A 23,402-nucleotide genomic window follows, 5' to 3' on the forward strand; every position below is an offset into this window, starting at 1 on the left:
GCGGCAGGTGCTTGCCTTTCCCTTCGGCTCCTCCCTGCCCCCACCCTCACCCCGGCCGCCTCGTCGTGTCTTCCCGGCGTGCCCCGCGCGCGCTGTGGCGTTGACGTCACCGCCGCCCGGTCCCCGCCGCCATTGGAGTTGGAGGGTCTCTCGCTCCATCCCGGCTCGGGGCCAGCGCGGGGGGACAGGCCGCGGGGCGCGGAGCGAGGGCGGGCGGGGATGTGAGGAGAAGGGCCGGCAGGGCGAGCAGCGACCGGACCGACCCCCCCCCCCCCCGTCCCTCCCTCTTCCCCGGGGGGGCCTAGCCTGAGGAGGGACACCCCCCCCCCCCACATACACAGGCCGACCCGGCCCCTCCCCCGGGGCCCCGTCCGGAGCGCCCCTCGCAGGCCCAGCGGACAGGCGCTTCCCTCCCCCTCCCCCGCGCCCAGGAGGGGCCCCGCGTTCTCGCCGTGCGCCTCCCCGCTGCGCGGAGGGGCCCGGGCCCTGCCCCTCCCCCAGCTCCCTGCTGACCGCGGCGGCCCCGTACATGAAGGATGTCGGCCACCAGCGTTGACCCCCAGGTAAGTGTGGAAGCCCAGCTGGGCCCGGGGCCGAGCGCTTCTCCTTCCCTCCCCCCACCCCCCCCCCGCGCGTGCCTGCCCCGAGAGGTCCCTCTCGCCTTCTTTGGGCCCTAGGCACTCCCTTTAACTCTTCCCTCGCCCGATCAGGGGCCATTTCCAGTGATCCAGCCCTTAATAATAAATACAGCTGTCAGCCCTCCTTCTCTTCCCACACTCCTCCTCCCCCCCCCCCCCCCGCCTGGTTATTTCTCCCCCACAACCCTGTCTGCAAGGAGCCAAGAGCGTTTTCCAAAACTAACTTTCTCCTCTGTCTTTATTTTCCTCTTCGCAATCATGCGCATGGCATCGCAGCGACCGAAAGGACAAGATAATAAAGGTAAGGCGAATGCTGGGATTTTTCCACTTAAGTTGTTACTTCTGAAGGTAGATGAAGCAGTCAGGCAGTGATGGGTGAGCCAATAGGTATTAATCTAAACTCTATGGTGAAATATAGAGCAAAGTGTGGGTTTTTAAAAGGAACCTGGTTCCTAAGGGGTTTTTTGCATGCCACTGATGCCAGTGTTTGTGCTTTTAGTGTTTAATTATAAAAACATTTTAAGAAAATGAAATTGTTACAGTTAAAAATAGAGATACGAATACAGTTTAGGAGATTCATTTATTTAAGTGACAGATTGAAAAGTACCCAAACTTACTTTGTTTTTCTGCTATATAATTATTGTTCTGTTACTGGACTGGTATTGACAAGTGGTACATCGGTACAAGTTTTTTCATGAAATAATTTCAGTCTTAAAAAAAGTTCTCTCTGATAATGTGATATGCTTTTGTGTGGCCTCTAGCACATTGTCACAAATGAAACTTCGGAAGCAAGTTGTCTTTCAAGTAAATGGCCTGCTTTATAAACTATATTATGTATGTTACTATGAGTGCTACGAAATACATAACTGTTTAAGAATAGAAAGGAAACGGATACTCCCGTCAATTTACGTAAGCACATCTTTTCGGTGTTAAGGTTCTTTGAATTTCACTTTATCAGTGTGTTTCAGATAGCTATAGTCCCAACAAGCTCATATTTTCCCCCCAGTTCATAAATATACCCTTCTTATTATGCATCCATTTTCTCTAAAAATTCTTCCTAACATTATTTTACACTTGCAGACCTCTTTGAAATCCCCACTTTAGTTTTATTTTTTAGCATCGTATTTCTTTTCCTGTAGCAAAATTTTTAGTTTAGCCTTCCTGTGAACCTCTTGAACTACTTTCCAAAGGCTTAATGCATACAGTGTGACTTATGCTTCAAAACAAATGATGGAAATTAAGAGTGAAGTGACTTGAATAATTTATGTAGCATCTTCCAGCTGTGGATTTCAGTGTGATTTACAAATATTATTAATAATTGAGTCTCAAATATCTCCAATTTAGTGAAGTTTTATCTCCCTTTTACAGACAAGAAAACCAAGGCTTGAATTTAAAGCTTGTAAATATTATTATTAGGATGTCAAACACTCAACAGCCAGTATTTTACTGTTCCACCTCTGATATGATTTAACATTACTTTTTAAAGAGGCTGCTCAGCTTTTACAAAAGATATTGCTATGACTTCCAGTTCTTCTCGCAAGTTCATGTCAAGAGATGTCTATTTGGTTTTAAGAGATTTTATGGGGAAAGTATAAAAACATACCTTTACGAAAATTGCAGGTTCTTCTGACTCTCTGTAACTGTCATTCAAATCAGTTTTGTAAGCAATAGTGACATTTAGAGTGCATGTGGAGGTTCTCATTCTGGTGAAATCTGACTCCTTTGCTTTGCTTGGGTGGTTATCAATGCCACAAGAAGGAAGGGAGTTAACTTATTTTTGTGAAGTTACTCTAGAGTGAGTTTCTTTACTGTAACATTGTCAGGCAATGTTATAATATGTTGCAACTTTATGTTTTAGTACAAAATGGTTCATTGCATCAGAAGGACACAGTTCATGACAACGATTTTGAACCTTACCTTTCTGGACAGTCAAATCAGGTTAGTGCATCTGTTAATTTTGGTGGCTTTTTTTAGGGATGTTGGGGGTAGTGTTGGTTGTACAGTAAACACCAATATGACTTGTTTATGCTTTGGGGATCAGAAAAAGCTATAGTGCCTGAAATGTTACTGAGTAATGAAATTATCATTTTAGCTCAGAATACTGGTGGTATTATTTATATCTAGTTTGGTCACGTGGAAATTAAGTTAGTTAGAAATCCTAGTTTCTGTTGGGCATTTACCAAATGACACAATTCCTGTAAAATCTGACATAGCTGGCAGCCTACCAAGGGCCCTCGACTTTCAGTTCTTTAATAGACAAATCTCCCATTACTGTGTCATTGGGGTTCTGCTTCTGTAGGACTGGTGGATTGAATCCTTGTGCTCTAAGTGGAAATAAGCGATAAGTGACCACAGCATAATTTGAAACTCTTAAAGATGCTATGATGAGGACTGATAGACTTGCAGGCCAGAAGGCACCATCATGATCATCTAACCTGACTTCCTGCACATCACAGGCCACAGATCCTCACCCACCCATTCTTGCAGTAGGTCCACAATCTCTGGCTGAGTTACTGAAGTTCTCAAATCTTACCTCTTTGCAGAGGCGTATTATCTAGAGATGATTAACAAAAGATGAGCTGCTTGAGGGCATCGTAAAAATAGTGTAGATTATACATTCATATGTGACTCAAGCCAAGAGTATAAATTAAATTTTGTTAAAAATCCTGAATAACTAAAATTTAGTGTGTTTTTAAATTCCCAACTTTTTTCCAGTGTAAATAAAGACTAACTTTTTACTCACATCAATAATTTAATGTACAAGCTTATTTTAAGAAATGTAAATCAAGCTCCAAAAAATGGTGCTTAAAAATTTAAATGCCCACAAATGTAATAAACTAGCTTTCTCCTATCCTCACTTCTGTGTCACAGGACTCCACGCAATTATGCACACTTTTCTTTGTAAAATAGGGGGTCAGATTTGGAATAGTAGTGGTTCTTCCATGTGAAAATTGAGCTACAATATCAGATTGTAGTACTTGTAATTTCAAGTGCCTGGGAACGCTAGCTAAAATATACTAGGCCTTTATTGGTAGGTATTGCTGTTGTACTGCACTCTAAGACAAAAATGAAGAAACCAGTCCAAATATACAGCCAGCCGGAACCAGAAGATCTGGCATAAGTGATAAACCAAGAAAAATATCTGCAGATATGTAATCTGTTTCCAATTAACACAAAGGATTAGCAAAGAGAACTGAAGGAGGGACTCAAAAAGGTCAAGGATAAGTATGTTGAAATATATGTATCACTACTTCACTAAAAGACTGCCTTCAGGGTTTCTCTTACACTCTGTGGCATAAAGCCAAACAAAATAGACTGAATGCTTTGTTAAGATATCCGGTGAAATTCTTTATTCTGCTTGGATTCATGTGGAAACTTTCCACGCTGGGTGCTTAGATGGTGACAGTCCAAGGAATTTGGTTAGGATGGCTCAGAGAACATACATATTTCTGGAACAAAACACCTGTTGATTTCAGTCACTTATGGTCAGGGACCCTTCTAGCTAGAGCTATAAAAGATCTAAGCTGTCACGGAGTGTGTGGAGATGGTGCAGATTAGCTAAGAATGAGAGTTAAGTCTACAGAGTTTGACGTGTTGGTGGTAAAAAAACCACTTCCATTTTTGTATTATTGGTGCTTACATTTTTGAAGACAGCAAGGATACTGTGGCGTAAAATAAGACATTGATGTCAGTGTCAGACAAAATAATGGGTGTCAGAAAATGTCTTCATATGCTGAGTATTATTCCTTTTGTCCAAGAGGTTTTGCAAATCCAGGCACAAGAAACACTACTGCAGAAAACACAAAACCAGAATTGAATGTTTTTATGTCTTTTAGTGAATGTTCTCAATAGTAAAAAGGCTTAGTGTATCTCTTAATGTTAGAACTCTATGGATTAATTCTTTACATGGTGATTCAGGATGTTGATTTCACCATACTTAGGGATGTTGTGGGAGGGAGTCTCTGGAAAGATGAGTTGTACAGATCACTCCGTTCACTGAATCAGATTTGGTATTCAGCATTAGTCTTTTTAGTAAGAAATTTTTGCATAGGTTTCAGAATGAGTGTAGAAAGAGTGATGTTATGGGTGAAGAACTAGAAAATAAGCTTCTAATGGAATCTTAGTAAAGACAACTACATTATTCTGTCAAGCCATAGTTAGGATTCCAAACTTGGAATCTGTCAGTCTCCTTTCAAGAATCTTACGATGGTCTGATCATGAGTAAGAAAGGTGTAGCTGCTATTTGTTTCTTGCTTATTTGTGACAGTTCACTCTGTGTGCATCACATTTTTTTTAATTCTCATGATTTTCCTTAGAATAAATTAGAAAAAATGTTAACCATTATACTTGTCTTGCACTGAACCATTCTTAGTGTCTTATAGTAACTAAAGCCATCAGACTTCAAAAACTGAATGCATAGGAGCATCTGCCATTAAGATTGACATTTTTGTCCACCTAAGAAATACCTCCTTTTCTTCATACCTCTCTGTTTTAATGACTTCGAGCCATTTTAAAGGGGTAATGTCATCTTAAGTCACATTTGTCCACTCCTTTTTACTTCAGGTTTCAGAGTGGTAGCCGTGTTAGTCTGTATCAGCAAAAAAAAATGAGGCGTACTTGTGGCACCTTAGAGACTAACAAATTTATTTGGGCATAAGCTTTTGTGGGCTAAAATCCACTTCATCAGATGCTTACTTTTGACAGTTTACTTGTAACATCTAAGCTTGCTATAACTGAAGTAGACCAGAAGGAAGGACATTTCTTTTCAGTTGTGCTTTGTGCATCTGATGTCACTCCATGTGTGGACATTACTCTTTCCAATGCATACTCAGTTTCCCCTTTTTATTTGGTTTTTGGAGCAATTCAAAAAAGAAAAAGAAAATTTTGCCTTTTTTGGTTATAAAACTGTAAAAACTGACAAGGGAACTCAGAGGAAGGTGTAGTACTTAAAACTGTTCAACTTCAACTATGTGGGGGGGTTAATTTTTTTTATGTTAAAAATTTACACTTAAATTTTAGTGTAAATGTAAAATACACATACTTGTAAAATCTCAGTCTATCAAAATAGAAGTGACAAATGAGAAGCAATCCTTTCTTTGATCTTGTGTAATAATTTTTTTTACTTTCCATTTACTAGCATATAATATTGTGCTCAGGGTAATTTGTAGTGAATGTGAAAGGCCATAGAAATACCTATCGTAAGAGTGTCTTCATTCTTTTTGGGGAGAGGAATCAATCTCAGTCCTTACTTTTGTGGCACTAAGTAATTTTCTTAGTGTTTTCAAGGCATACATTGAATTAACAGAAGCAAATACACTAGGTTACTTGTGAAAGCCAATTTTAATAAGTAATCATGCCCTTTGCTCTGTAGCATATGCAATCTGCTTCCTTATGAAATCAGCCAAGCTCATCCAAACCCCCCTCCCCACCCCCATCCCTACCCCCAAAAAATGCATGTTGTGAAATTCCTGAAATATCAGTTTCTTAACGTTTTTGTATGGTTGCAGAAACAAACTTGGATTTGGTTTCCTTTTTGCGGGGTGATGTTCTTTCATTTTTTTTTTAAAACAGATGTTTGTCTCAACTTGCTAAGGGTTAAAGGTTCAAGGAAATAATTTTTTTGCTAAAAGTTTAAAAAAAAATTAGTGTTCTTAACCTTCATAAACTATGGCTCTGTTTGGCATCTGGGAATGCTAATTGCTGCACAACTTGGCTGAGCCCCTTGGCTAGAAATGCTAATACAGTATTTTACAGTCTAATGTTTCTCTTGTCTCCAGTATGTAAAGCATCAGGTACAGAAAAATGTACCTGATTTGGAGACCTTACGTTTTTGTATGCATTGTCTAGGGGGAGGAGAAAGGAGGGAGAAGATTCTCTTCTTTGAGTTTTAACCAATACCTTATCTTCTCATACTGTCTCTTCACCTTTCTCTGATCTGCCTTCTTTCTTGCCATCATTTTGCATTGGCAGTTTTTTGCTTGGCATATTGTTAAATAAGATGTGTGGCCTCCATTGCCCATTCGTAGAATCATAGAATATCAGGGTTGGAAGGGACCTCAGGAGGTCATCTAGTCCAACCCCCTGCTCAAAGCAGGACCGATCCCCAATTAAATCATCCCAGCCAGGGCTTTGTCAAGCCTGACCTTAAAAACATTATTTCTATTAAGTGCTGCTTCTACTTTTGTTTCTTAACTTTTAATTTGCTGCAGTTGAAGCCCCATCACTGACTTTCAGACCCAAGTGGCTAGGACATGCTATAGCCCGTTACCATGCCTAGACTTATTTGCAGGAGAGGTAGGTCCACGGCAGGCAACTTTTGGACAAGAGCCAAGATAAGACTTTCATCATATTGAATAGTGTTAATTTTAAGCTTTGTTTCTATGTAATTTTTACTAGTGACTTAATCTTAATTTTTAATCTTTATTTGTACTTCTGCATTATTATGTGATGAGAAGTGAAGGGAGTGGAAGAAACCAAGAGTCAATTGAACACTTGGTAAGAGAATAGAGGGGAAAACTAGAATGCCTGATTCTAAAAAGCAGCTAAGAGGTGGGGGGAAGGGGACACACATGATGAGCTTGTCCCTGGAGCAGCTTTAAGGCAAAATCTCCATGCTGCTACAAGCCAGTTGATTTTTTTTTCGTAGGGTTCTAAAAGGTGGTCATACAGATTTGGGAAAAGCTGGCGGGAAGAGCTCCAAGCTTCTGTAACTGGACTGCTGCATGGGGCAATAAGACCTTGGTGGAAAAGAGTAACCAGCGGCTGTCTTGAACAAAACCTGAGTGATTTACACGCATATGTCAGATGTAGAATTTGTGTCTGTATGTTTATATCCCTGGCACATCAATAAACTCTGTAAACTGAAATGCCTCGACACCAGAACTTATTTAAGCAAACCCCCAATCTTATCCGACTCAGTGTTGCTTATGACCTCCATGTGCTCTCTGACCTAAGTTTTCAGAGGTAGAAGTCTAGTGGACTAATCATTACATCTGTTAACACTTCACTTATGTTTTACTTCTTGTTTACAAATACAGAAAAATTACACTCCCAAACTTCTTGTCTGTTAGGAATTAGGAAGCCATGGTAGCAACTCCATGGTAAAGATTGTAACCAGCTTTTTATTATATTCTTCACCTTAACAAAATAAAATCACTGTACTTAAAATTTCTTCTGTATAGACTTCTGCCAGAAGATCTTTCTATAATATTTGGCAATCAGGAAAAGGAATTAGTGAGGTGACTCTGAAAAATCGGAGGTATTAATCTACTGTACCAGTTTCCTAACATCTCTAATGTTCTCTATACCTGCTTGGTCTACAATCTCCATGTTAACTAATTAGCCTGCTGTGAGGATTGTGGAAACTATATGCTGAGTTGTCACTTAAATTGTATTCTAACTAAACGTTCTGCAGCTGTGCTTGGAGCAGACACCTATGCCCCCATGGAGCCTCATTGGCTCTAGTCTCTGTAGTTAGTTGTGCAGCACAACAAGGGTGGATGGAAAAATCTTATTACTTGATGCTTTTACAGATATAAATAGTTGATTTTCAATATTATAAATAACCACTCTGACTCAGGACTTTCTCTTTCCAGTTCCCATATAGGGGTCAAGAAGGGATTTTCCAGAACTATTTTTTTCCCCAGTACATACCTATTTTTTTAAATCTACTCTCATTTTGTAACTTCCTCAGGAGTAACATATATCCTATGCATTTTTTAAATGCTCGTGCCAGTATATTCAGTGTCATTTACAGTCAAGCTTGAATATTGTCATATTTTGAAGTCAAGCATTTGTCTTTACACTCCAAATTTCAGTTACTTTAATATCCTCTACATACAGCCCCAAATACTCATCACTCACTATTTAAAATTATAATACAAACCACAGTCAAATTGTGTCAAGCCAAACAATTTATTCTCCCCCTCTGTGGGTCTGGCATTCAGCCAGTAACGCTGCTGTTGTGACTCCAATGCAGTCACAAATGCTAGTCACATCTTCCTTTTTCCAAAACAAATTTGGAGCTTTAGGTACTGCACATAATTGCAAAAGGTGAAATACATTTTTAATTTGTCACTAACATAGTAATGAATCTACATCATGCATATAGTGCACAGTATAAGGACAGTGTTCTATTTTCTAGCACTTCCCTCCATAAACTTAATATTTCTTAAGTTGTACATTAAAAAAATATTCTGAAAAGAATGAAGGCTGCACATCATGCAACATATGCAGAGCAATTTTTCACATTCTATAAAATATTTTATGCTGTTTTCATTTGGTAGTATGTACTACATTTTTGTGTAACTTCATAGACTTAAAGGCTATGTAATGTAAGAACTATATAAAACAAATCACATACATTATTTCTTGGATGTGTTATGCAGCAAAACCTGCTCATCTGTTCATCTTTCTTTTGATTTTGGAGTTAAAATCACTGACTGTGTATTTTTCAGAATGTTATGTTAGTACAAACTATTGTGTAAATCTTAATATTGAAATAGAATTATCTTCAATCTTGTACAATTTCTAGATCCTATTAATTTCTGAGACTTGGTCTTGCTGCATTTTTTAAATTATTTTTCTATGGTCGTTGCATACTGTTGATAAAACACTATGTTAAACATTTAGTACAATATGAAAGTATTTGGTAGTATACTCATAGAACAAATATATTTCTCAATTACAAGTCACGAATTTTCATGACTAAAATGAATTATCTGCAGTGTAGTAAAAGTGAGTTTGAGGTCATGGGGTCAACTAGCATTCATCTGAGAGTGGTGGTCACTGTTTAAAACTCTACAGGAAGTGGAGGAGAATGTATCTCTGGTATAGGAATATACAAGATGCAATGACATTAATTTAGACTAAACAGTCCATGGAATAATAAGTTGTGTAACTTGGAGTTTGAAACAATAGTTACTACTTATCATCTTTTCTATTTAGTAGTATGCAAATGTTGTCATTTATGAAAAAGTGCATACCTCTGAAATTACTTTTTCTTTTCTTTAACAGAATAATAGCTATCCATCAATGACTGATCCCTATTTGTCCAGTTATTATCCACCATCTATTGGGTTTCCCTATTCTCTCAGTGAAGCACCGTGGTCTACCGGAGGAGATCCTCCTATCCCATACCTCACCACCTATGGACAGCTCAGTAATGGAGACCATCATTTTATGCATGATGCTGTTTTTGGACAGCCTGGGGGTCTGGGAAACAACATCTACCAACACAGATTTAATTTTTTCCCTGAAAATCCTGCTTTCTCAGCTTGGGGAACAAGTGGGTCCCAAGGACAGCAGACTCAAAGTTCAGCTTATGGGAGCAGTTACAGCTACCCACCTAGCTCACTGGGTGGTACTATTGTGGATGGACAAACAGGATTTCATAATGATACTTTGAATAAAGCACCTGGAATGAATAGTATTGAACAAGGAATGGTTGGACTTAAGATTGGTGGAGATGTAACAACTTCTGCTGTGAAAACAGTAGGTTCTGTTGTTAACAGCGCCGGAATGACGGGTGCTCTCTCTGGTAATGGTGGATCCAGTGTAAACTTGCCAGTATCTAAACCAACCTCTTGGGCTGCTATTGCCAGCAAGCCTGCAAAACCACAGCCGAAAATGAAAACAAAAAGTGGGCCTGTAATTGGAGGAGCTTTGCCTCCACCACCTATAAAACATAATATGGACATAGGTACTTGGGATAATAAGGGTCCTGTGGCAAAAGTTCCTGCTCCCCAGCAAATCCCATCTCCTCAGTCTGTCCCACAGCCACAGCAACAAATGGTTCAGCCTATTCCAGCTCAACCTCCTCCATTGACCCAGCCGCAGTATCAAAGTCCTCAGCAGCCACCCCAAAACCGCTGGGTGGCTCCCCGCAACAGAAATGCAGCTTTTGGCCAAAGTGGAGGAACTGGTAATGATAGCAACTCAACTGGCAGTACCCAGCCTAACTCTGTCCCAAGTGGTGAATCCCATCCCGTTCTTGAAAAACTGAAAGCTGCTCATAGCTATAACCCGAAAGATTTTGAATGGAATCTTAAAAATGGACGTGTGTTCATAATAAAGAGCTATTCTGAGGATGATATTCATCGTTCCATTAAATATTCTATTTGGTGTAGCACAGAACATGGCAACAAACGCTTGGACAGCGCTTTCCGATCCATGAATAGTAAGGGCCCAGTCTACTTACTATTCAGTGTTAATGGTAGTGGACATTTCTGTGGAGTAGCAGAAATGAAATCACCTGTGGACTATGGCACTAGTGCTGGCGTCTGGTCTCAGGACAAATGGAAGGGGAAATTTGATGTCAAATGGATCTTTGTGAAGGATGTGCCCAACAACCAACTCCGACACATCAGGCTGGAGAACAATGACAACAAACCAGTTACAAACTCCCGTGACACACAGGAGGTTCCCTTAGAAAAAGCAAAACAAGTGCTTAAAATTATTGCTACTTACAAGCACACAACCTCCATCTTTGATGACTTTTCCCATTATGAAAAGCGCCAAGAAGAGGAGGAGGTGGTGCGGAAGGTAAACTTGCTTTTTTAGAAAAAAAAATTAAAAAGACATACTTGGAAAAATGTGAATGCTGCCGTGGGGGAGTGTGGCGGGGGGAGGCTAAGTAGAGATTATAAAATATTTGTAATGTGTTCAAACATGGTTGTCCTAAGTGTGTTTTAATACTAAAACAAAACCCTGTGCTTCAGTTCTCTTTGTGGTTTTCATAGTCTGAGGTAAAGTTGGTTTGTTTTTAAGCCAAAAGTTAAATATACAAGTAAAGTATGTTATGCCCAATTCTACTAGAGGTTGAAATTTTATTTTGGGATTGTTAATGGGCTACAGAGCCTATGAGTGTTTCAAAGTTGGCCCAGGTCAGGGGATGCCATGTAATAGGTCATTGGCTTCTGTGAATCAGTAAGTATCAATCCAGTTCTAGTCAAATATTCTGTCAAAACTGGCACCTTTGGTTGTATCTTTAGCAGTGAGGCCAAGGTTTGAATAGTCACTGAACTATTCTCATCCAATTAGCTGGCTTCTCCAGAACAAGAGTTGAGGAAAATTACAGTGTGAGGATGCTTGTATTGCTGCTGCTGTTTGTTACATCTATTCTGTGGATAAATGAAGGATTTTGAGTCCTCAGGACTGTCTTAACACCTTCTAACACTAAAAATCACTGGAATTTTTAGAGTAGGGTGTGGGAGATGGGGAACCTCCAGACAAAGAGTTCCACAGTAACTAGTCTATTTTTATATGAAAGCGTGATTATGAAAAGCTACCCTTGCACTTGGCATAGGACTTGAGGCAGCTCACCCAGGCCAAGAATGGGACCCAAATGTCTAACATCAGTGACTCTCTGTATACACTGTGTGCTGACTAAATAGGAGCTGTTAGAATGTAGTGGCTAGCTGACACTTACAATGGTTTGATACTGATGTTAGTGTTTCAGTGTATAGTTTTTTCTACAGTTCCTCGGAAGTTTGCCAATTCAGCTTAGTGCATTTACATGCGCTTCAAAACATTTTTTAAGCACAGACTTAGATGCAGTGTCCTGAAGTAAAATGGAAGTTGCAGTTATATGGGGCTTTCCCTTTATCACCCTTCAAATTGCTCTAAGCCAGTGGTGGGCATCCTGCGTCCCATGAGGGTAATGTGCTGCCGGACCGCAAAACAGTTTGTTTACGTTGCCTGTCCTCAGGCACTGCTGCCCGCAGCTCCCAGTGGCCACGGTTCGCCATTCCTGGACAATGGGAGCTGCAGGAAGCACCATGCTTTATACTGTTTGGTTAGGACCTCCCCTTACAAATTCAGGGAAATTCAGATTTAAGGCTTTCATTCAATTTTTAGTACCCTTTTTTCAGTCTAGCCATCATCTTACAATATATACACGTGCAAATTTCAGGCCAATAGTAATTAGGCTTGATGGAGAAGACCTTCAGTTCTCTGAATTTGCTTTTTATGTCCTCTGTGGGATTTTTAGAGCAAAAGCTTTATCCACATCCCTGCAAACTTTCTGCCTGCTGAGAATTGTTTCTTCTCACTTTTCCCCAACCACAGCCTTGCGAAGGAGCAGTTTGAAACAGTGGGACAGAACACTGGGCTGGGAGTTGGGAGGTCTGCATTGTGTTCCTTTACCACAGATGAGATGTGAGATGGCTAAGGCAAATCACTTAGCCTCTCCATGATAATGCTAAGATTTAACAACAACAAAAACCGACCACCTCTACCTGGAGTGCCTGTTGTGTCAATCACTGAAAGTGATTTCAGGCCTCTTCTTCTCAGTTCAAGAGAAAACATTTAATCCTGTGTTGATCCTTGCTAGCTTTATGAATGGGATCATATGCTATCACCTGAATTTAGCTCTCTTTTATAGTAGCTCAGTATACTGGCAACAGACCATTGGGCTGACCCCACCTCTGTATTACTTTAGTGTGGACTTTCATTTTCTGCTTCTATTTAAAATTAAATACATAAATAAAATGTGCCTGTCTGGGGTACTACTTTCTAACAGGATCAATTTCTCAACAATTAATGCATGTTTTCTGCTTCACTTAATATTGAGGGAACATTGGGATTCAGTTTAATTACGATTATATTTTCTGAAGGTATCATTTCATATATCTGAATAGTTTTCAAAACTGAGCTGTGTATAAACAATAGGAATAGGCTGAGAAAGATGACGGATAATAGAATGAAAAATAAATAATATTCAGACTGTGGCAGTCAATGTAAATTATATTCTGAGAGGAAAGCATCTATTTTTAACTTAGGTGTAAACAAATTTTGGCAGTGCAGTAGCTTGCTGTAAGAGTTTCCTTCTAAGGCATATGAAGAGTCAAACTTTTTTCGTATAGTTGAAAAGCACCTGTTATTGAAATTTAACATACTTGATAACTCTGTCTTAAACAGATCTTCCATTAAAAAGTAAATATTATATACAGGAATCTTTTGCCAGTTAAAGTTAATACATATGTGTATGTAAGACTTAACTGTAAAGAGTTTTCAGATTGCTGTATCCTTCTATTCATCTTATTTGGTTTAGCGGTCAAATAATTTGTTTAGAAATGTATTTATATTATAATTACATAAAGATGGCTTTTTAAAATCTTATACTATTCAAAGATGTATTTTTCCCATTTTGCTGAGAAAATCAATTTTATGTAATAAAGACACTGATACCTTAAGAAATATTAAGAATCCCTTTTAGACAGTTTTGCCTACGAATATGAGCAGTGCTGCTTTTAAGAGTTTAATCACAGAGGGCATGTGCAGAACATGTTCCTTAGGAGTTAATCACTCCCTTGCCACTTATTCTCCAACTAAAGTCAATCGAATGTTGTCATACTATATCTTACTTTTGTGGAAACTATAACATGTCAGATGAGGATTATGACCTCAGATGAGGACTGTGTAGCTCTGTAGCATAATCTAGTTGGGTAACATTTATCGAAGTGCAGAAGATTCATCCAGGGTCCTCTGCATCACTTAAGATCTGCATTGCCCTCTGTGGATGAAGGAAAGATGTAATCACACTTGTAGCCCTGTATGCTGCTAAGGCAAGATGAGAGGGAATAATAGAATTGTACTAGTGCAGCTCCAGTGGCCTAAAACACTCCATACGGTAGAGGGGTGTTGGCTGCTATTCCACCCTGTATAACAGAATAGCCAGGGAAGGTTGGACATGGATTCTCTCCTGCTTGCCACCTCTGCATTTTCTGTTGAAAGCTAGTTTACTCTGTTTTTTGTGCCAAGAGAGGGTGCTAATTTCACCCCATATGATGCAAGATTGTGCACTTAAAAATTAAAAAGATTAAAACTTCATAACATGTGGGCAAATTTCTCTAAATAGAAGATTTGGTAAACTTACCAGGAGGCATTAATAGTTCATGAATCATCCCCAGTAAATAAGATTACTTTAAACTACAAAATCTTCCTTTGAAATAAAAAAGCTTGATGTGACATTAGCAAACAAAACAAACTTGTTGTGTATTATGGGTTTTTTTGGATGTATTTTGTTTGGAACAAATTTGGGGCAGAGGTTGGAGGGGCATTTATGTTCATTTATGTTCTCCCTTTACAGATATCATCTTACATTGATGATCCTAGCTGGCTTGGCAGTCTAGTAACTATATAGTATGCCAGTATCTTGTGGATCTGAGTTCAGGGGCTCTCATACTTCAGAAGGAGAAGGTCTGAAGTGTGCAGCAGAGGATGTGCATTACACTCCCAAGAAGGCACGGTCATTGTGTGTCTCTTAGTTTCCCAGGTGCCCACTTTGGCCTTATCTAGGCTAGGATTTAGTAGATGTTAGCTGGCACGTGATAACAGCCTAGTGTAGACCGGTTAGTGTGACTTTAACATATGTTTAACTGGTAACAAGTGAAAGGCACACTGAGTTGTCTACAATAGGGTGTTAACATGTGCCAGTTAACATCTTCCAAATCCTAGTCTGGACTTGTTGGCTTTACTGAAGGAGCAACAATGACAGGCTCTGGGGGAGCTGCATGTCCCATTTCTTGTTGGAAGGCTCACTGGTATGGAGATTTTCAGGATGGAGGGTGCATAGCCTTGGAGTGCATCCTGCTCTCCCCCACCCCCAAATGCAGATCATTACAGTTGCATTCTTAAGACCAGTGTTTATAACATTACATTTCTTGATTTTAATTATGCTGTTGTAGAGGCTTTTTGTTTTGTTTTTAGTGGTAAGGAGGAGGAATGCCAATTAAGATTTAATGGGCTCTCTTTTATTGTCTGTTGGTTCCAACTCTGTCCTTTTTCTGTCCTTTCATCTCAACTTCATTCCACTCCTGCCCCACTCCCTTCACTTGTGTTTTCATTCAGCCTGTCCCCACCTAACTAAGCTTATCCCAAAAACAAAAACAAAAAATAGTGAAACTAACATGCTGTTTGCTGCCATCTTATTTCTTCACTCTGCTTGTGAGTTATACCCCTTCCCCCACCTTGTGTCTGCATTGTCTATTTAGACAAGGTTCTCAACCTTTTTCTTTCTGGGGCCCGCCAGCATGCTATAAAAACTCCAGGGCTGGCGTTGGGGGGGAGCAAGGAGAGCAATTGCCTGGGGCTCCATGCCACAGAGGAGACACCGTGAAGCTAAGTTGCTCAGGCTTTGGCTTCAGCCCCTCATGGAAGACTCAAGGGCCTGGCTGCAGTCCAATGTGGCAGGGCTTCAGCTTTCTGCCCTGGGCCCTAGTGAGTCTAATGCCAGCTGTGCTTGGCTGACCCCCTGAAATCTGTTTGCAGCCCCCCAGCAGGCCCAGGACCCCTGGTTGAGAACCACTGATTTAGATTATAAAGTCTTCAGTGCAGAAAGTGTCTGCTGCTCTCTATTTGGCCAGTCCTGAGCATAATGGGGCCTATTCTTGGTTGGTCCTGATTATTAATAATAATAATCCCACTGACCCTGGTTTGGTAGAAGGGTTGACAGTTCTGCCTGGGAAAAATAAGTGCAAAACTATATCTAGTTCTTGTATGGAATTGGAGGCCTTTTCTTCATCCCTTTCTGCAATTTTCACTGTCTCTAGCTGGGAAGATAGTTGTCCTTTTACCCCCAAATTATCCAGCTGAGGAACTTTTCTCTCTCTCAGCTTCTCTGCTTTCATTAATAAGTCACCTTCACATTTTTCACATTTTCAGTCAGGCAAAAGAACAATAGACTTGTGAGAACTTGTAACTAGCAGCATGGTTCACTGAGAGATGTGTTGCATAAGATGTGACACATCAGTGTGCCTCAACCTGGGCTACAGTCCCGCTTCCTAAAAGAAGGCTCCGGATTAATTCAGGGGACAGGAAAGGAGCAGTCGGGGCAGGGAAATGTACACAACAGATTGGCCCTGTTTCACATCACCTTTTGACTACTGGCAAAACCTAAAATGGCTCTTTGAAAACCATCTGTCATCCTTCTCTGCTTTGAAGTATAGGGCTGGAAGCTCAAGGAGTAGCCCATTGTCTGCTCCTGTGGTACTTGACATCAAGAACGTAGGCAGCCTCATCCTGCTAAACCACCAATGGATGCCTTAAGGAGCTTGTAGCTTTTTGAAGGAAACAGGGATGTGGGAGTGGGATGCACTGATTTTAAAATCACCAATTTTAGTTATTCAAATCAACAAACAGGAAGCTTTGATTTAAATAGACTACCCCCTGATGTTTTAATTCTGTTGTGCATTTGTACTCTTTAAGTTATTCTCATTAGTTGGTAATCATTAAAACATGTAGATTTGCAATTAAATATGTCCTTTACACTATATTTGGTACTACTTTCTGTTAAGGAGGAGAATACACTTCTATACATTTATGTAAACAGTTATGTAGTTTAGCATATGTTTGTTCAGATTCCTAACTTTTACATTTGTTAGAAAATGGTGAATGACACCATTTCTTATTTAATAGATAATTAGTATTTTACTCATTATTTATGTCAAGATACATTTGGGTGGGAAATGTATTTGTGCATTTTTAATTGAATTCCAAATTGTTTTTATTAAACTACCTTAAATGTGATGGAAATCTAAGAAAAAAGTTTATCAGCGTGTTTTGCATTTAAAACAAATGTAGTATACAAAGGAAGGAATATCTGCAGTTTCTGGTCACCATGTCAGTCAAGATTTTAGAACTAATAGATCTCATCCTCTTGCATCTCTGCTTTTTCAGCTCCCAGTCAGTTTCTCAACTTTGAATGAGCTAGTCATTGAATTGATCTAGTTTAAAAACAAATGAAGAAAATACTTTCTCTGCACCTCCAGATGAGACTGCCATTGTCAAAAGCTGGTTTAGCACTTCAAGAAACTCTGGTTCCAGGTGCTCAGCTTGTGGCTTCCAGTTCAATGGTTTGACTTTATTTAAAAACTTTGGCATTAGTAAACACGTACTACTTGAATGTTTTTTGTAATTGAAATTATTTTAATAAACTACAGTAAATGTAGGCCTTTAATATAGGGTCTCGTAATTTAAACTTTAAATACGTTTATTTAAAAAAAGAATACTTTAACTATCCAGTTTTATTTTTATTCACCTTGTGTGGGAAGCCAGCAGGTGACCAAAACAAGAAACCTAATTTATTTTGTTCCCTTTTCTTAGAAGAGAGAGAATAGATTGGAGACATGGTAGTAAATATCAGAACAGTGGAGTGGAGAAGGGCATCTGCCATCAAAAGATTGGAACTTAAAACCACTCTCTTGACTTAAGCAGTTCAAATATAGGTTGGAAAACTTAATAACAATATATAGTTATGCCAATAATGCTAGCCCCAGGTCTGAGCCCCTTGATTAAGAACATATCACTTTGGTTACTACTCTTATAATTAAGAAACAAACATCACTTCATTGGCAATTGATAATTCAGCCAACCAAAGAGAACCTTCCCTCTACACTGTTCTAGTCTTAAAAAAAAAAAAAAAAAATTATATATATATACACACTTTACAAATCCTGCAGACTACTTGAATTTTCATTTAATTTAGTCCTGATCAGTTTGTTGTATTTATTTTCCGCAAAAAATAATCATCATAAATGTTCAGGTCTTGTTCAGAAGCACGTTGTAGCCTGAAAACTAAAACATGTGTTAACCCAGTTACAAATGCAGTTTGGTTTCTTTCTCTCTAGTTGTCACAAGTTTAAAATTAGAATAGTTCAAAATGGTAGGAATCTGTGTAGATAGCCCTTTACTACCCTGTTTGGAGAAGATGTGGATGGGATCTATGTGAAAAGGCTTTAAATTGAAAAGTGTGATTTGAGGTAATTAGTCTGAGTAATTTATGCTAAGGTTACTTGTATTCATTTTAAGCTTATTTTGAAATGGAAGGATCTAATTTTTAAAAAGTAAAAAACAAAAAAACCCAGTCTCTGCACCCTGCTTGGGAGCTCCATCTTTCATGTCTGTTTGTAGCTAACATAAATGCTGATCATAGATGCTGCTAAACTCAATTAGTGTATCCAATAGGACTTTTTAACTTCTAGGCCACTCATTGGACATGGTGGTTGGGCTACTGAAACAGTGCCATATCAATAGTCACTCAAATAAAATGTAAAGTCTTATTAAACTATGGTTCTTAATGCCTTGTATTTTACATTATGCAAATGATTTACTTTAAGGAATATTAATGGGTTCGGGGGGGAAAGTTATGAAGATGCGCTCCTAATGTTAACAGCTCTTAACATTTTAAACCTGCCTTGTATCTTAGATGAAAACAAAGTAGAAAATGACACCAGTCCATGAAAAAAAGGTTAAAATATTTGTCACTACAATTTTTCTGAGTTTTTAAAAACAGGGAAAATATAACAATCCCAACTAACTCGAAAACTAAAGGAAAAAGTCATAAACTAGCAATGTTTAGCCGTTAAGACTCCTAGCTTCTTGGGAAGGTAAAATGGTATTTTTGGCTTCCCATAGTAGATATCCACTGCTCTGCTCTCTGGAGCTCTGTATTTGCACCCCCATAAGCTTTTGCTGGGATATTCTTGTCAATTTCTCTGTTCCAGAGGCAGTTACTGAACAGTCCCTCTCTTTTTCTTGCTTACCAATTTCCCCTGTTTTTGCCTGAACTGCCCTGCATGATCCCTTGTTCACTACCTCCACTGAAGAGTGGAGAGCACAGCTGCTTCTCTTGCTCACTGGGAGACATTCTTGCAGACTTGTTGAGACCCTTTCTCTCCACACTTACTGCGTTTGGGGCACAAATTAAGTAGACTGCCCTTTCCAAAGTTGAGCCCTGTCTGGGGTTTTCCTTTAACATCCCTTGCTCTTTCCCATTGGTGGAGGTTATCTGAAGCTCAGTGAGACTTCAGTGAGCCCCTGGCTTCTACTTCATTCAGCAGAATAGCGTCTTACAAGTCTTGCTTGCTTCATTCAGCAACACTTTCTCTATCAGACTCTTGAAGTCTCCCAGAATGTCTTCCAAGAAGAGTAATAAGGTAGCAGAGGAAGAAAAGGTTTGGGGCAAGTTTCAAAAGTGACATGCACTTAAGAGCGGAAGTTCTATCACCTTTCAGTGAGACCTAAGGTCCTAACAGAAGGGCACTTCTGAAAATTTTGCACTTGTTCTGTGGATCCCTTCAGTCTGTTCCTACCCTTGTACCAATCCAGCTGCTGTTGCTAGAGATCAAAATATTCAAGATCTGTCTTCAGTTATGAATTTTAGTTTTCCAAACTTACATTCTCTGCTGTAGCCCTCACCTGTTACCATTTTGGGGCCTGAGTGACTGGTCTAGCTGCATGTACACTTGCTCTGCACTCATTCAGCAACTCCATTTAAAATTTCATGTGTTCATTTGATTCCTGTATTCTTGTATGTGTCAAATATATACTATATATGATAAATAATTGCTGTTGTAATTTTAAAATTACATGTAAGACATAATTGTGGGCTGCACGAGTAATTGCATTTATCAAAAAACCTCCCACCTTTCTTAGCTGTTGTCACTAAAAGTTTGTTCATGTTGTTAAATATCTGGGTTTTTTTTCCTGACTCTTTTAAAACTTTGTTTTTTCTTTTTACAGGAACGGCAGAATCGAAACAAACAATAAGAATAAATGTACACAATTTGCTATATATAATAGAACTGATATTAAATTCGACTATGAAAAACAAATCTTAAAATGTATTCTGGTGCTATATCCTGGCATCAGGACAAACTAAAGCTTTCAGCTCCAATATATCTTCTTGTGCAGGGGGAATTAAGTTGTTGCCTCTTTAAGTACATTGTAGTTTGTTTTTTGCCCAGGTGGATCTGCATTAATTTGTATCTTTTCTATGTAAAATGCTATAGAATCCATTAATAAAGGTGTATCTGTTTTTATTTTTTAAGGTAGTAAACAATTATACTGACCTAATATGGAACTATAAATGAGCATTCTAAAAATGTCAGTGTTTCCCAAAGACTCTATTTTGGCACAAATTATGTTCCTGTTCTGATTGATATTCATCATAATTTTGTATATGGCAGAATTTCTCTCCTCTTCACCCCAAACCCTGTTTGTTCATGGCAATCATAAGAAACCATTGAGTTTTGTCACTTTAAGAATGTTGTTTAAGAGAAATACTGCATTCAGAATATTGAAGTAAAAAATTCAAGTTAAGATCACTTTTTAATTGTAAAATTATACTTTTAAAAATGCTAACATGCCACTTTGATTTTTTCTATCTCAAAGAAAATCAAATTCTGTCAGTGAAATTTTCACTCTGAAAATATTTCCCTTTCACATTCTGTTAACCAGTGCTTCAGTGTGTATTTGTTATACCCATATCCTGCAGAGAGTTAGTGAGATGCTTTCTCTCAGCCATAATTCTGCTTTATTGTTTTTGTAGCTTAATAAATAATAATGTAAATGCTATCAACATTGCAGGGTTTTTGGACAATGTGTTGAAACCTGTTTCAGCTTTCAGGTGTTATTAGTTAATTGCAGATCATTTTTAATCTTTCCCTTTCTTTTCCCCCCCAGATCCCAATGCCATTTAAAGTTTTTATACCAATAATGCTGAGCTTTAATATAGAAACTAATAGTATGGACAATATGATGGATTATGCCTCAGATGTTTAAAATTGACTGTGTATGTCTAATTTTTTTTCTGTTGGATGAGTAAAAAAAATGTTTTAAGAAACTGAATTTGCTGTCATGTTTTTGTGGAATAAGGGAACCGTTGAAGAACTCGTCACCAACTGGAGTTTCAATTAAGCATGAAAATTGTGCTCATGCCTGTTGCTCTAGCACACTGAATCTGCACGTGTTTATTGTAGAGGATCTTTTACTATATTAGAAAGCAAATATCGTCTTCTGAAAACTATTTACTCCAAAAGGACCTCTGATTTAAATAAAGTTTAAGCTGTATCCTTTAGACTTGTATTTAGAACGTATAACTTTGTCTCTGGACTGTCACTGCCTGTAAGGACTCATGGACAGCATCAGATTAACTTTTTTCCTCTAGGAGAATACAAGCCTTAATAAACAATACATATTTAGCAAGTATGATGTCATTTTCATTTTTTTTCCCTACACTCAAAGACCTGCATGTATTGTAGCCATGTAACACAAACTCATGAGGCACAAGACCAATTAGTGTAGTTAGTACGCTGATAAAATTGCAAACATCTGTGTTGGTCAACACACATTCTCTCTGGCAGGGATCTTTCTTGGAAATCGTCTTAAGAATATGTCTAAGCTACTTGCAGTATTGTTTCCTCGGTGGGGTTCTTGTGCATTTATAACTGGCAACTGTTATACTTTCTATTCTGCTTGTATGGCCGAGAAGCTTAATAAGGAATTGAAAGCTGATCTTCAGGATTCACCATCCATACAAGGATATTACAAATCTGGATCAGTGTGCTGAGGAAAGAACTTTCAAAATTAGGAATAAACCAAGTAAAACTCTTTTATGTAACCTTATGGCTTTTGGCAGTGTTGCATTGCTCCCTATGTTCTAGGATTTAACCTGGCGAATTTTAAAAAGCTGCCTTTTTCTTCAAAGTCCGTTCCTCAAGCCCTGTTGACATCCTGATACAGCACAAGTCTGGCTCTCTCTTTTCCATCAGTTGGGCTCATGCAGCCAAGAATTCCACAGCCAAAAGAAATGCAGTTCTCTTTAGTCCCCGCAGAGCAGGCTGACACTGGCAGCACGCATTTTTAGTTTCCCACCAAAAATATGTAGGTATCCCTTCTTTGGTGCTGCTGCTGCTAACCTAGAAAAGGTTTAGTCTCTAGGAATAGAATCCTAGAATATCAGGGTTGGAAGGGACCTCAGGAGGTCATCTAGTCCAACCCCCTGTGCAAAGCAGGACCAATCCCCAATTCTTGCCCCAGATTCCAAAATGGCCCCCTCAAGGATTGAACTCACAACCCTACGTTTAGCAGGCTAATGCTCAAACCACTGAACTATCCCTATCCCTGAGCTAGTCTGTGTGTCTCAGCCTACTGTCCCTTTTGTGGGTATCACAGAAATACCACCTAAGCTGCTATGATAGGGTGCAGTTATAAGTGTTGTACTGTGCAGTCCCGGGAGTAGCTGGCTCAGAGAGGAAGCTTGAATAACGTCTGACAGAAATCATTGCTGTTTCACCTTTGCCATGACCAGCAGTAAATTAGCAATACATTCTAAAAATCGGATAGAATAAATCTGTAAGTTGGTGTTGTAGAATAAATATGCAGCAATATTTCTCCTGTCCTGTAGAATGTGTGATGTTAAAGTTGAATCACTTGCTGTGCATCTGCTTGGTCTGATATTTTAGTAATGCTTGAAAGTATTTTTGCTCAAAGAATGAGAGAGTTTTGTTTACTTGTATTTCTCTAATGCAACAGGCAACCAGAGCAGTACATCTTGCATGTCCTAAAGCTGTGGTTATAATTATAGACATCACGGCGTTCTCAAAAAATGATTCATAACTGCAAGTACAACTGTATCAGAAGGTAGCATTACCAGCCTTTCAGGTGTTTAACTTTCATGGTGGTTACACTTGCTACTGATTAATGAGAGCTTAATACAACTTGGATTTGTATGAGAAATGACAAGGAACAAACAAAACTAACTGATGTTACACTAAGATTGAAACAAGCTGACAAAAGTAGGGAAATTGAGGATAAAAGCTGTCACTGTGACCTTAACTTAGTGTGTTTGTAAAATATGGTGTGTGTGTTTGGGATTTTTTGTTTGTTTGTTTTTTTTTTAAACCGGTGAGGTTTTAGGGAAGGAGTACATGGGTGTGAAGTGCACGTCCCAAGTTTTTTTCTTTCTCCTCACACCCCACTAGT

At 39.0% G+C, this 23,402-nt stretch overlaps 1 protein-coding gene across 1 annotated transcript; it reads left to right on the forward strand.

Annotated features, from left to right (window-relative positions):
* Positions 1-103: 103 nt before the first annotated feature.
* Positions 104-21,623, forward strand: YTHDF1 (YTH N6-methyladenosine RNA binding protein F1). The gene is made up of 5 exons (XM_048819885.2): positions 104-563; positions 915-939; positions 2,497-2,576; positions 9,654-11,180; positions 20,160-21,623. Exons 1-5 carry the CDS (start codon positions 537-539, stop codon positions 20,184-20,186), a joined length of 1,686 nt encoding a protein of 561 aa, XP_048675842.1. The 5' UTR covers positions 104-536; the 3' UTR covers positions 20,187-21,623.
* Positions 21,624-23,402: the final 1,779 nt, after the last annotated feature.

The sequence above is a fragment of the Caretta caretta genome, chromosome 13 (assembly GCF_965140235.1).
Source record: "Caretta caretta isolate rCarCar2 chromosome 13, rCarCar1.hap1, whole genome shotgun sequence".
Classification (NCBI taxonomy): Eukaryota; Metazoa; Chordata; order Testudines; family Cheloniidae; genus Caretta; species Caretta caretta.